The sequence below is a fragment of the Semicossyphus pulcher genome, unplaced genomic scaffold (genome assembly GCF_022749685.1).
Source record: "Semicossyphus pulcher isolate SPU_LCO1_2020_fin unplaced genomic scaffold, fSemPul1.0.p SCAF_17, whole genome shotgun sequence".
NCBI classification, from domain to species: domain Eukaryota; kingdom Metazoa; phylum Chordata; class Actinopteri; order Labriformes; family Labridae; genus Semicossyphus; species Semicossyphus pulcher.
Genome location: NW_027211681.1, coordinates 10,342,769 through 10,356,717, shown reverse-complemented (window position 1 = coordinate 10,356,717; position 13,949 = coordinate 10,342,769). Strand labels below are relative to the sequence as shown.

General features: G+C 39.9%; 1 protein-coding gene across 1 annotated transcript; it reads right to left on the bottom strand.

Annotated features, from left to right (window-relative positions):
- Nucleotides 1–10,066: 10,066 nt before the first annotated feature.
- rhoh (ras homolog family member H) lies at nt 10,067–13,644 on the bottom strand. The gene is made up of 2 exons (XM_069666046.1): nt 13,389–13,644; nt 10,067–12,291 (listed from the first exon to the last, which is right to left on the bottom strand). Exon 2 carries the CDS (start codon nt 11,839–11,841, stop codon nt 11,254–11,256), a length of 588 nt encoding a protein of 195 aa, XP_069522147.1. The 5' UTR covers nt 11,842–12,291; nt 13,389–13,644; the 3' UTR covers nt 10,067–11,253.
- Nucleotides 13,645–13,949: the final 305 nt, after the last annotated feature.

Here is a 13,949-nt window from a genome sequence, read left to right as displayed (position 1 = left end):
AACGTCAGCTCTGTCCCTTTAAGTAGTAGCGGTAGTAGTGGTAGTAGAAGTACAGTAGTTCACGAGTAGTAGTAGCTATAGTAGTAGTAGCAATAGTAGCAGTAGCAGTAGTAGTAGAAGAAGTAGAAGTACAGTAGTTGCAGTAGTAATAGTAGCAATATTAGTTGTAGACATAGTAGAAGTAGTGAAGTACAGTAGTATTAGTAGTATTAGTAGTATCATCAGCAGTAGTAGTTGTTGTAGTAGTTGTAGTTGTTGTTGTAGTAGTAGTATCAGAAGTAGTCGCAGTAGTAGCAGTATTTTCTTACTCATTACCAGAAGTTCGACTTCCCCTCCAAAAAGTAGGTTTTGTGTTTGCAGCAGCAGACAGTCAGGACAGCCAGTTCTCAGCGGGTCAATCGTGGGGGAATTGAAAGACCCTGGGGATCAAAGTCTGTGTGTATCTGCAAGTTTGTGTTTGTCTAACAAAAAGTTTGCACAACATGCAGACGACCTTACTTACCAGGTTCCAGGGTCTCGTTTATTGTGGCTGTGACAAAGATGAAAAAGATTGAAAAAACAAATCCATTGCCTAATCTTAAATTTTCCACAGTTACTCGAAAAACAGGGTTAGGATCTCTATTCTAGACACATCTTTTTATTCACCAGAGTTAAAAAAAAAAAAAGAGACAAAAATGTTAAGACTTGTTTTTAAGGACCTACCAAGAACATGTTCTATTGCTTTATATATTACATCAAAACATAGATAATGTTGGGTACCCCTCTAGGTACATTAGATTTATAAATATATTTGAATATTTTTAAATTGACACTTGAAATTTCCTGCCAGAAGTTGGTATTTTTTATATTAGAACATTATTGTCAGCTAAATCTAAGCTGCTTCTTTTCCTCCTATTACTTGAGTATATCAGACATCAGGACACAACTGCAGCAACTGATTAAGTTTAAAGGTATCAGATCCATGAGTACCCATTCATCAACCCATCAGACTGTTCTTCTCTCAACCACTATATCATCGTTAATTAACATTACAGCAGAGGATGTTTGCCTTGATTGATCGAGCTGGTATCTCAGACTCACAGGCCATCAAAGCAACGGTCAAAAGACCCTTACTTCACTGGCTGCATGATAAAGGGAAACATACAGATAAATGTGTTGCTTTTTTTTCACAATAAAATTAAATGTAAAAAATTCCCATCAATCGACTCTGACATCAATGCACTTTTGTAGAACTGTGGTATAAAAGCAATATTACACTTGAGGCCGTTCTATTGTACTACTGTATATCATGAATCACAGCCATGCTGATATACTGTACGAGAGCACTCCCTGTCTTATTCAATTTTCTAAAAAAAAATGTTCTACATGTTTGAAAACAGGTTATTATTTTTGTACCTTTACGTGATGGTAGAAAGAGGTTTAATAGATGATGACTTATGTTAATGAAGTGACTTTTAGGCGAACTAAGTGTCAAAGTGCTGTTGCTGGACAAAAAGTTCAGATATATTCATAAAGGTTGAAAGTTTGCCAAGAAATTGTAGAGCCTTTACTTATACCCCTTTCACACGTAAATTTAGCGTATTGACGCAAGTTTTTCAGACCCGGGAAAACTTGCTTATAGATGCCGATTGTCTCTTTTCCCATTGCCAGTGAAGTATACTCCGGTAGGTCTCTTTTCTGCTGCGTCACCGTCTGACTTCACAAACGCGCCAGAGACAGTGTTAGTAAACAGTGAAGATGTTACAGTGGTTAGGTCTTTATTGTATTTATTACTCATTCAATCTGTTTATCAAACTCGGCGCTGACCAATTTGGAACGATGTTCGAGCGCTGCTCGGACTGAGACGGGCGGAATTTGTAGCTGAGATGACGAGGAGTCGCAGAAGTTACCGACAGAGCATAGCATCCCGCTGGAAAGGGGTAGGATATTAGCATGTGACACGGGTTTTGTGTTCCCATCAATATGGATCGGAGCCGAGGCGATAATTACCCGGGTCTGAATGCAGATTGTAGCCTTTCCCATTTAGCAAAAAAGCCGGATGTTAGCATGTTTTTTGACCAGTGGGAAAGCGGCTTTAGATGATGACAAATTTGCCTACTTACGTTGGAGAGTGCTGTTTTCCAAGGTCAGCTTAACTGCAGTCGTCAAACAAAATCCAAACCTTGAGCGGGCAGAAACAAATACTAAATGCAAACTGAAATAACAGAATCTTTGCCAAAAAAGTTCTGACCTGTATCACTGGAATCAGGGTTATTGGATTGAAAAATATTGTACAAATCTCATAAATTCTTTAAAATTACGCTTTTACTACGCCCATGAGAAAGATGTCATCGCTGGCTTCAGCAGCAGAGAGTTTCATCCAGTAGCTGTCCTGAATGTTGGATGTTAGATGGTCAGACGCTCCACTGATGAGTTTAAGATTTATTAAAAAGAAAAACAAACAATAAAAAAGTGTTTGCTTATAGCTTCGTCAGGGGTGCTAAGATATCAAACATTTAACTCGTTGACCGTTCACCTTTACGCTTTACGATCACTCTAAGGTCTTTTAAAAATAAAAGTCTGCTTCATCGTAACAGGTAATAAAGCGCCATAAGCCTAAGGCAGTGAAAAGGCTAAATCAAAGCATCACATATACCAGTTCGATGAGGCAATCTCTTCTACAGAGTTTAAACAAAAACTGGGTTACTTAGGCTACAGCTTTCATTCCTAAAATTAAAACAATTAAAGGCCAAAAACGCCTAAAAAGCACAAACTACTGTCTAAATCAGTGAGTTGATGATAGATTAGGTTGATGAGAATTCTGTATTCACTATCTCGCATTAAAAATTTAAAAAGTGTACAAGCAGTAGCCTAAAACAATGTCACTGTCAAACTGGAGTCAAATCTCATCACAGGTTAATTTAACCGCACCTGCATGTACATTTCAGTTAAGAATTCAATGTCTTATTAAAAATAAAATAATAAAAAATAAAATTACCAGGTTACTTATGTTTATCTTTCTGTGATTACAGGTCAAAGGATGTGCCACTTTTTTAATGTAAAAACAAAAGTAAATATTGCTATTTTAAAGCTAAATTAAAGTGAATTGTTTTTTTTCTTCTCTTGTTGTATTTATTGTCTCTTATTGTTTTGTTTATCAGAAACATATTGTTCTATAACGTCTGCAGTATGGTGCACAGAGGATGCTGGCGGATAGAGCGGGTCCACAGAGGATTTTTGGAAAGAAAGAGGGAGATCAAAATATAGCCTACTTATGAGTAAACGCTGAAATACAGTATTAGCAAATCTGAGTTTAATTCGTAAAATAATATTTACTAAAAAAGACTTTGAAAGAAGCCATTATCTGAATTATTATAAAAATGCTTCTGCTGAAGCATTTGACGGATACTTTTATTGTGTTGGTCCAATGATACTACTTACCAGTATAATTCACGTCCACTGTTGTACATGAATGTGACAACCTGGCAGTGAACTCATAGTAGGCAGTCTACCACTCTCTCTTACAAAGCTACCATTGAGCTGTCTTAAATATATGCAGATTTAGCCTATTGATGATTCACCTCATAAATGATGATACACTGCTCTCCCCTGCATTAAAGTACATAAGCTGCTAGAAATAAGAAAAAGTAACTGAAACTAGTCCAGAAGCTGTCAGAGAGGCAATATGTGAAATAACAGGAAACATCCCTCCTTTAATTAGGTGCAACTTCCGCTACAATACAAATTAACATATAACAAAACTGAGCAAAGAAAATCATCTGAATTAGTATGATGTTAGACGCTCTGAAACACAAAGTAAGACACACATTGATATTTATTGTCAGAATTCTCTGAAGACAGAAATGGCCTCTCATTATGGAACCATGTCATCACATGTATGACAGCATAAGTTGTCTTTTAAGCGGTCTTAGTTGGAGGACATAATTTTAAAAAGCATTTCCAGCCAACCTTCAGTCCCAAGAAATTTGTCCAAGAAGTTTAGAAATTCGGGCCCGAGGTTTTTCAAGTCAGCGGTCAGATCAATGTTCAGTGGAGACTCGGCCGGGCAGGGATCTGTGAGGTGGAGAATTAACCTTATTAACACGTTGCAGAACAAAAGGACAGAGATGAGAATTTAAAGTCACAACTTAGAGATTAAAGCTGTGATGATATTTATAAAGAGATGAATTGCAAGCTTGACCTTTAAGATGATGGACAGTAAAACCTGCTTGTGTTAAAATTATAATCCAATCTAATCTAATATCAGTGTAAATTTGGTTGTTTTTTTATGCCTGCTTGTTGAAGTAGCACTTGCAGCCTGTGGTGATAAAGGGTCATTGTAGAGTTGTTATGGCAATCATAAAGTATTAATGATTTCATTATTAAAATGCCAAATAATTTGGGACATATTGTTGAAAAACATCTTTAGTCTCTGTATGAATGTTCCTACCTGTGTTTTGGTTCAGGATGGCAGCCTCTGGTAAGCCCAGACACTCCACCTGCTTGTGAAACTCCTCCAGCTCGTCAGCAGACACCTTGGATCTCTTGCCTGGGAACAGAACATATTTTATTACATGTATCAATATAATATTAGTGGGCTTCTTCAGAAATTTAAACACTAACAAATGAACAGTACAAAAGGCCCACTCCAGAGCTAAGATGTGTAAAGAGTAAATGTGACCAACTAACACTAACACACAGCTCAGTTTAAAGTAATAAACTCGAAGATTTTCATGTAAATAAATGTCTGTTAAGTCACTATCTGTCGCCGAATGAGGTAACACAATGGTGACTGAGCCTACGGCCCACTGATGAAAGCCTTTGCAGTTGCAGTATTACGGACTTTGTGTCTGGAGCAACTTTTGCGGAAAAAAATCACAAGCGACGCCCAGTTAGTGACGCGTTTTCCATCACCCAGCAGTGGTTGGTCTGCCAGAGAGGGTAGGCGGAGCTAACGTAACATAAAGCGATTGTTTTTCCGCTCTCTGCAAGTGTTGCGAGTAAACAGTGATCAACTATGGCTGAACAAACAAAGAAAAGATGGATGACTACAGATACAACTTCAAAAATAAGTGAAAATCCAAAGAAAAAGAAACAAATTCGACGCTCATATGAAGGCAAACAATCTAAGAAGGAAAGCGACCGTCAGAAAGGAAACTCCAGAGTTACAACCGGCGCAACGGTGGACGTTACACATGCAACACTGTCTGGATATCTGGGAAGTCTCCCGCAATTACCGTTTATCACCATAGGTGCCGCCAAAGAGAACAAAACTGAGATCTTCGAGATTACAACTTTAAGTTGTACACTTGACCTTTCAAAAAAACCATGAAGTTTACACTTGAAATGTCTCTTTGATGAAACTGCAAAAGAATCAAGACTAGACACTGACCTTTGTGAAGGGTCATAGGTCGGGCCCCACTGGTTTAAACTGTAACAATGTGTTGTGCGTTAGGTTGTCATGTCAAAGCCTTTAAAAATACCTTCAAATCTGACTCAGGTGTGGTGCTTGAGTAATGTTCTTACTTTCAACCACAGACGTGAGACGATAGAAAGGTGCCATTGTCGTACACCACTATGTGCTTTATGGATTTTTGCATCATTTGGATGAAGTACCATCATTTGTAAGATATTCTATGATATTCTAATGAACTGAGTTTCTGGAAAATTTTCTGTATCACAATATTTATTGATACTGCGATATAGAATCACATATCGTAAAACGGACAGAACATTTTAACCATATTGTACACCCGTAGTCAGTCAGCCGTAGCTCTGTCTCAGTTGTTAAATATGGAAACATATTTCAAAGCCAGGGTGGAAATGATTAGTTAGTCCTCTCCCTTGACACAAAGTCCTCAAGTTAAAGGATTATAGACTCACAAATCATGAGACCAGACAGTTATATATAGTTATATGTTGTGTACGAGCTACACCACCTGTTGGCGTTTATGTTGCATTTGCAAATTTCCAATAGTGGTTACACAGGGGCAGACCCCTAATCCAGCCCTAATCAGACCCAACCCCTAATTAATTAAACCCCTAGTCAAACATTAAACACATCGTGTAAACTCTCTTTTGAATTGTTTTGAATTTAAAAGCCACCTAATTTCTTCGGCATTGGCGAATCAGCCTTTTTATCATTCTTTTAAAATCTTACTCATGAACTGGACACCCGTGTGTGTGTGCTGTCCGATGCTATATGTTGAGGAGTAAACAAGGCAGTCAGGGCAGCTAGTGGTCAGGATCCTCCCAACAGAACCGAGATTTGGCACTGTAGATACAAACAAACACACACACATCAACACAAAGAGCCCGTCGCAATTCTGGTCACAAAGTCCAGACCTGTTTGTGCTGGTTCATGCAAGTCAATATATTAACACAGGGCAGACTGGTCAATAATACTCACCCATAGTGAGGGTTTCGTTTTTCATGGACATCCTAGCTTGCAGTGTGTAGCAGCGACCGAACCTTACATGAGAGGACATTTTAAAAAGTGAAACTTAAGACTGAAATGTTTAAAGTTTGAAAAAGATTCATGCACACATAGCCGAGGCTTCAATATAGACCAAATCATGCGGTTAAAGAAGAAGATAAACGGCTAAAATCAGCAAGTTTATGCTTTAAATTACATTTTTTGCGCCTGAAAGACATTGACTGTATCACTCTCATTAGCAGCAGTGAGTCTCGCCCAGGCGCTCTCCACAAACATCTTTGTCAGCAGTTTAGATCCGGGGATGGATGTGGCTTCTCCTAAGAGCGTCCACGTTCCCAGCACCTGAGAAAGACAGAAGATCACACACGGTCGCATCAAAGGATTGTGTGATCTTTTTAAAAATCCAAAATGCAGAAAGTGAGAGTGCGAGAGACTGGTGACAAGAGTGACTTACCTGCTCTGGTCCTTGTCTTTCAAGAGGACTGATCAGCTTCTCACAGACAGTCACAGGAGCCGAGTGTCCGACAGACAGAAGGCCGAGCACAGCCACAGCGATGTGAATAACCTCCATTATGGCCCGCGACATCCACTAAGTAAAGATCCTAAATGTGAGAGGCTCTGCGTGTGTGTTGGTCGTAGCTTGAAGCTGATTTTGTCAGTGAAACTGGTGCACTGGATTCAGGACGGGACACAGAGTCCGGGGTTGTTTACATTTGTGTTGCAACCTTGTTGATTCTGAAAACTTAACCAGGCCTCCAAAACTGGACAAACTTACTGAAATGTTCAGTGCTGGTTGTAAAACAAAGCAAAGTGACAAAAACTGGAAAATAAAAGGAATGAAACCAAATATAACAGTTATTTATCATGATCGAGTTCAATATCAAAACCAGGTGTCAAACTCCAGCTGATAACTGAGGACTCTGCTGAACACGTCACCGATCAGCTACAACACTATGACCACTGACAGGTGAAGTGAGTAACACCTCGTTTCAATGACCCCTGTCAGTGGGTGGGACATGAACATTTTGTCCTTGAAGTTGATGTTTTGGAAGCAGGAAAAATGGGCAAGCGTAAGAATGTGACTTTGACAAGGCCCAAATTGTGATGGCCAGACAACTGGGTCAGATCATCTCCAAAACTGCAGCTCTTGTTGGGTGTTCCCGGTCTGCAGTGGTCAGTATCACAAAAAGTAGTCCAAGGAAGGAAAACTATGGCGACCAAGGCTCATTGATGTGCGTGGGGAGCAAAGTTGATGCTGGTTCTGACAGAAAGGTGTCAGAACACACAGTACATCACAGTTTGCTGCTAATGGGGCACCGTAGTCGCAAACCGGTCAGGGTGCCCATGCTGACCCCTGTCCACCGCTGAAAGCACCTACAAAGGGCATGTGAGCATCAGAACTGGGCCACGGAGCAATGGAAGAAGGTGACCTGGTCCGATGGCCTGTGGATGGGCAGATGCGCGTGTGTTGCTTACACTGTAGAAAAAATAAAATCGTAAAAAAAATTGTAAAAAGTCCGGCAGCAAAAGTTGCCAGACACTTACCGTGAAATTATAGTAAAAAACCTTTAATAATTTTACAGAGATTTCTTAAAAATATAGATATTTACTGCAGACATTCTCTGTATGTTTACAGTCAAACAGATGTAAAATAAAAATAAAATACCATTTAAAAAACATTCCTATAATGTAAAAAAAGAAAAGTGTAAAAATTACAAATATTGTGGAAATACCTTAAAATTACATAACTTAAATGAAGATTGTTGTTTTTATACAGTATTCTTTGGTGAATTCATAGGATTATCCAATCCATCCACAAGAACTCAAAATACAGATTTACCTGGGGAAGACATGCCACAAGGGGTTGACCTGGCCTCCAAATTTCACAGATCTCAATCCAAACAAGCATCTGTTGGATGTGCTGGACAAACAAGTCCGATCCATGGAGACCCCACCTCGCAACTTACAGGACTTAAAGGATCTGCTGCTGACATCTTGTTGCCAGATACCTCAGCACACCTTCAACTAGTGGTCTGATTACAACAGTAATAATGTTAGAAAAGTAATGGGTTGTGCATTGGTGATTCTATTAAATTCATTTAGAATGCACTACATTAAATAAGAACACATTATGTTTAAGTTCATGCATAAGACGTGCTCAAGTTTGACTGTATCCTGTACATATCTGTGCGTGTGTTTGTGTGCTGGGATGTGGTTTGGTGTTTTTCATTGTATCCTTGAAATGTCTCTAAGTACCTCTCTGATCCTGAAGCAGCTCTGAACAAAGTATAAGACAAAGGAGTGAACATAAAGAGTGATAGAAAGCAAGAGGGGGAGGAAAAGCTTCTCTGAGGTTTCTTCTGCTCGTTTCTTTTTTCTCACTTTCATTATCACCGAGCTACATGATAGCTTTTATCTCCTCATGTCATCCTCTTATGTGGATAATAAAAACCCCAACACATACACAGAGGCTCGCGTTTGTCTTGTGTACACACACACACACACATATATATATATAATATACTGCATTACACTCACATACACATGTACGGGTGTGAAAGGTTCTCAGTGGATTTTGGCCTAAATAACTAAAACGGGTTTGAATTGACCGGAATGGATACAAAGATTTCAGGTCATGTCTTCATCTCTTATGTATCGAGTTTGAGCGCCACTGTTGGTCTAGCTGTACAGTGATGTCATTAGCTGCACTGTCTCTCTCCGTCTTTGTCTTTTACTGAGGTGACTCTGTTGTAAAGCATGGTTTGGTGATGTCCTTGAAAACAAAAGTGTATACTTAATCTTCATATAAAAGAAAATTCAATCATAAGTTGAAAAAATGTAGGTATTAAATCATTTGTTAATGAACATCTCATATAATGCATCATTTTCCAAATGGTATTCTATACATGTGTCTGAAAGTGTCAAACTAATATAAGAAAATATGCACAAATGTTCACATAAAAACTGTTTAAATAATATATTTCACATGTATGATTCTTAGAGAGTGTATTTGACAAAGTGGAAGTGAAGTAAGGCAGAAAAGGGGGCTTTCATATTGTATAAAAGGCTCGGACATTTCCGTGAGGTGCGCGGCGGATCGCGCATTCGGGCAAAGGACGTGACGTCACCTTGTTAACAGGTAACGTGAGAGTGCATGTCCAGCGGGAGCGAGAGACAGCGTCGGAGTTCATGTGCTCTGCAGTTAGTTGAGCTGTTACCTGCACAAGTGCCTTCTTTCCTGTCCTTCCTCACTCTGTGCAGTGTTATTCCAGTTGTTGAATTGATGACATAAACACTGTCGACAATTAGGAATAAAGACTGCTGGAAGATAACTAATCGGATAACTACGTCTCCTCACCTCATTAACGTATCCTGACCGATACACCATCCTGTTTACGGTCTAAACCTATAACGAACTAGCCCTACCTTATCACCTCATAAACACATATGATCGCATATTCAAATCCAGCGTAACCTTCAGATACATGAAACAGGATACGTAAAAGACACAACAGGCGTCATTGGGAAAAAACTTGACACATTTAAAATATGTAAAGATTATTAGAGGATTTTTAGCGACCTCCCTCTTATATTCAGTTATGCTGCGGGAAAACAACCACACGGATATAAATAAAACCAAACTGTGTTGAAATGAGTTTTAATTTAATTAAAGTGAATAACAAATAACAACCGGGACAGTTTGATTGGATGAGACAAAATACATAAAAGGTAGCAGGTTGTGTGTTATTCTTTTTCTTCTTCTTTTTTTAAGGTTTACAGTTAAATAATAAAGAACAAATACAATGGACAGAAAATTCACAAAAGCCACAAAATGTTAATAGCATATTTGTTTTTTCTGTGCAAATGTTTTATGGACTTTCAGATTCATTTTAAAAGCTGATATGTGTTGATCGGCATTTACCAGTAAAATTTAATTTCAATCCAATTTATGTCTGACAAAACATTTAAAACAATACAAACAATGGCATTGTTTAAATAGATCTGACAGAGTCATATAAAATACAGTTATTACCGAGGGGAACCTGCAGCCTGACGGCATGTTTGTGTAACTGTCCATGAGGGCGACAAAGTGTTACCCTCCGCACAAAAACAACAGTGAATGTAGAGGGATGCGGCAGAAAGCCATTAGGCTCCTTTAGCTAAAATCATTTACTAAGTATATAGTAATAACTCAAAAGTGAACCACCATTATTTTAAAGATTATTTTCAATAGGAAAGCTGCAGATAGACAAGAAGTTTAGGGAGAAAAGAGTGGAGGGTGACATGCAGCAAAGGGCCGAGGTCAGGGGTCGAACCTGCAGCCGCTGCGTCAAGGACTGTAGCCTCTATACATGGGGCACTGAGCTACACCAGCCACCACAATTTACTCCACTGAAGCACATTATTTGTCTTAGTAAAGGCATTTATATTGTTTAGGCCAAAATTCAAAAGTTAATTCACCCATCCTTCAACATAATGTGACAGTTAGGTGCTTTCCTCGTTCAAAAGTGTTATTGAAGTATTAACGCTTTAAAGGATGAAGGATGGGTGTTCACTTAAACTGATCAGAGGAATAAAAGATGAACTCTGTTCCTCACATCTGTCTGTGGATTACAATAAAGTAGCACTTCCACTCATGTTGGTTTGCGTGTGGGTCACATGACTGATTCAGTGTTTCCTCAGTTTTAAATATAGTTTGAGTTTAGGGGAGTCTCTGTAGATAAAAGAAATTAAACTGTTTTCTACAGGCCCTCACTGAGTTTGAACAGCACGCTGAGGCACATCAATAACGAGTTCCTCCATGGAGGCACAGCTGCCCGCCAACTCAAGGTCAAGGGTCAAAAGACCTTACACTGGTTAATGCTGAACATCCGTCGCCGGGCCTGCTTCCTGGCCTGGTTTACGGCCGTCCGCACCGCGTACTCGAACACCTGCTGCACGCCGCGGTTGCTTAAAGACGAGCACTCCAGGTAGCCTTTAGCGTGGACTTCATGAGCCACGCGTCTCCCCTCTGCGGGGGAGAGACAGCCGCCTCGGTGCGCCCCCATCTCTCGCAGATCCGTCTGTGTGGCCACGACCAACACCGGGACCTTCGGCAGGTTCTCTCTGACCTCATTGATCCATTTATACTGGACGCTGGCCAGAGAGTTCGGGTTGGCCACCGAGAAGCAGATGAGGACGACGTCGGCCTGCTGGTAGGATCTCGGTCGGATCTGTCGGAAGTTGTCGTTTCCCGCCGTGTCCCACAGCCCGAGGCTGATTTGAACCCCGTCCATGTAGACCTCCACCCCGGTGTTCTCAAACACGGTGGGCTTGTAGGATTCAGGGAAAGTCTCTGACGTGAAGCGGACCAGCAGGGCCGTCTTCCCCACAGCGCTGTCCCCGACCAGGACACACTTCAACGACATCTCTGTCAAGCCGTTCATGGTTCCCTCTGACAGTTTCTCTCTCCTCCGGATGTTTTAGGGGTAGTTTTCTAGACTCTGTCTATCCAGTGAGGTGCAAGGTTCACGGGGTATAAGCTTTGCTGCACTTCTGAGAACAGGAAGTAGAGTTCATACCACATGATTTGTTGCTCTGACTTGAAGTAACTCCATTCTTGGTGTCATTCAGCCTTGTTCAACTGACCTATGTCCCCCTTTTCCGAGTCCTTAATCGTCTCTAATAGAGTAGGTATGTACTGTTGGTAGTTATCCAGCAGTGAGCTCCATACACACCTCACATAACGTACTGCTTCTTCAGACCGTCTCGGCTTGTCTCCCTTCTGCTCGGAGTCTGCAGTGTGGTCTGGTTCTGGTCTTCTCTCTACGGGTTATGAGGTCTGTCATTCTGTTCGAACAAGATCAAACCTCTCAGAGCTGAGGAGGGGGAATGTCCTGAGGAGGAGATATAGAAGAGGGTTAGTAAAGAACATGTTGCATCTGTAAGCAGGCAGAGCTCTGTGTGAAAAGACTGAAGCAGCTTAACACAATTACCTTGCAAAGGAGAATTTTTTGCTAAAACAACATAGAAGTAGTGAGCTGCTAGAGGAGGCTTCTACATGTGGCAGATGGCACTAACTACACAGTATTTACAGAGAAAAGTCAAAGTATAAAGCAATAATGTTTAACAAAGTACTGGTTGAACACGGAAGTAAGAGTATGTGTGTTTGGGTGTGACCCAGAATTCACAGCATGACACAGAAGACTTTACAGCAGCTCACTTATTTCAACATTAAATGAATCATCAGGCTCATACTTGTGATCTAAGTGTCTCTTATTACTCTGACTATTAGTGCGTCTATGGTTGAATCAGGACTGGTTATGAGGGACGTATATCAAAGGAGGTTTCTTTGTGTTTTATGGTTTGACATAATGATGGATAAAAATCTTTTTGTTTTTTTCCTTCACAACCTGCTGACGGTTTCATATGAATTCTTTTGTGCGTTAAACTGACGGTAATTTGTATCCAAGCACGACAAGTCAAAACCTCAAAACCACCTGCCATGACACACAGCCATGTAGATGGAAAGACCTCCATCTTCATTACGTAGATGGGACACTTTATTATGAGTGTTTTCCACTGATCAACTTTAAACTACCCCATTAAAACAAGTGTTAGCTTTAATCACTCAGTATACTGTGAGGGCAAAACTAACGGACTCATAAAGGAAGAAAACAAGGGTTGAACCCTTTGTGCCCCCGAATAAACCGTTTCACTCTTAAGGAGATTCTTGTTGTAATCATGTAGTTAATAAAAATGTTTTATTACCCATTCATATTTTTATCTTTTTGTCCTAATAAGAGATTAAGATCACACCCTAAATATCACAATTGGTAATTTTAAAGTTTACTTTTGACACAACTTAAGGTTCTTTAAGTTTTACAAAACATAAAGAGAATAAAAAAGAGAATAAAAGAGTAACTACGAGGAACCCATCAACATGGTGTTGTAATAAGGTAAAGTAACAGAGCACAAAGAAAAAGATAATTACCGTTATCGTCTGTCGTCTCGGTCTTTGTCGGGCGGATGCTTGCTGCTGCCTCTGAAAACTTCACAGCGCGAATAAAAAAAGCCTTCAGACTCCAAATCTGTTTGTTATCGATTGTAAAAATGTCTCAAAGAGGACGCCTGAAAACTTCAACTGCAAAGTACGCAAAACATAAAAGGACAAAAAAAGACACACGGACGGTACATGCAACTCCGAGGTTGGTTACAGGAGGGAAACAGCGGAAGTAGCTTCGACAGAAAAGAAAAGTAAAGAGCGAGTGCGAGTGTGGAGGTGTGACAGAGTCTCTGCTCGCTCCCCCACAGCACCTGCGTTTAAGATATGGTTGGGTTTTTTTTTTCTGTGGTGAGTTGAACCATTGTCAGATACAGCGAGCACAAATAAAAGATCTCAGGTTACATGTGTGGTAAATTACAGAAAAAAAACTATGAGAGCTCCAGTCAAATATCAATATAAAAACTGATAACTTAGATATTGTTCTGAATGCTTATTCTGTGCTGTTTATTAACCTTAAATATATATATATATATATATATATATATGTAT

Excerpts from the sequence above, each read along its gene's own strand:
- rhoh (XM_069666046.1), bottom strand. The coding sequence starts at position 11,841 with ATGAACGGCTTGACAGAGATGTCGTTGAAGTGTGTCCTGGTCGGGGAC.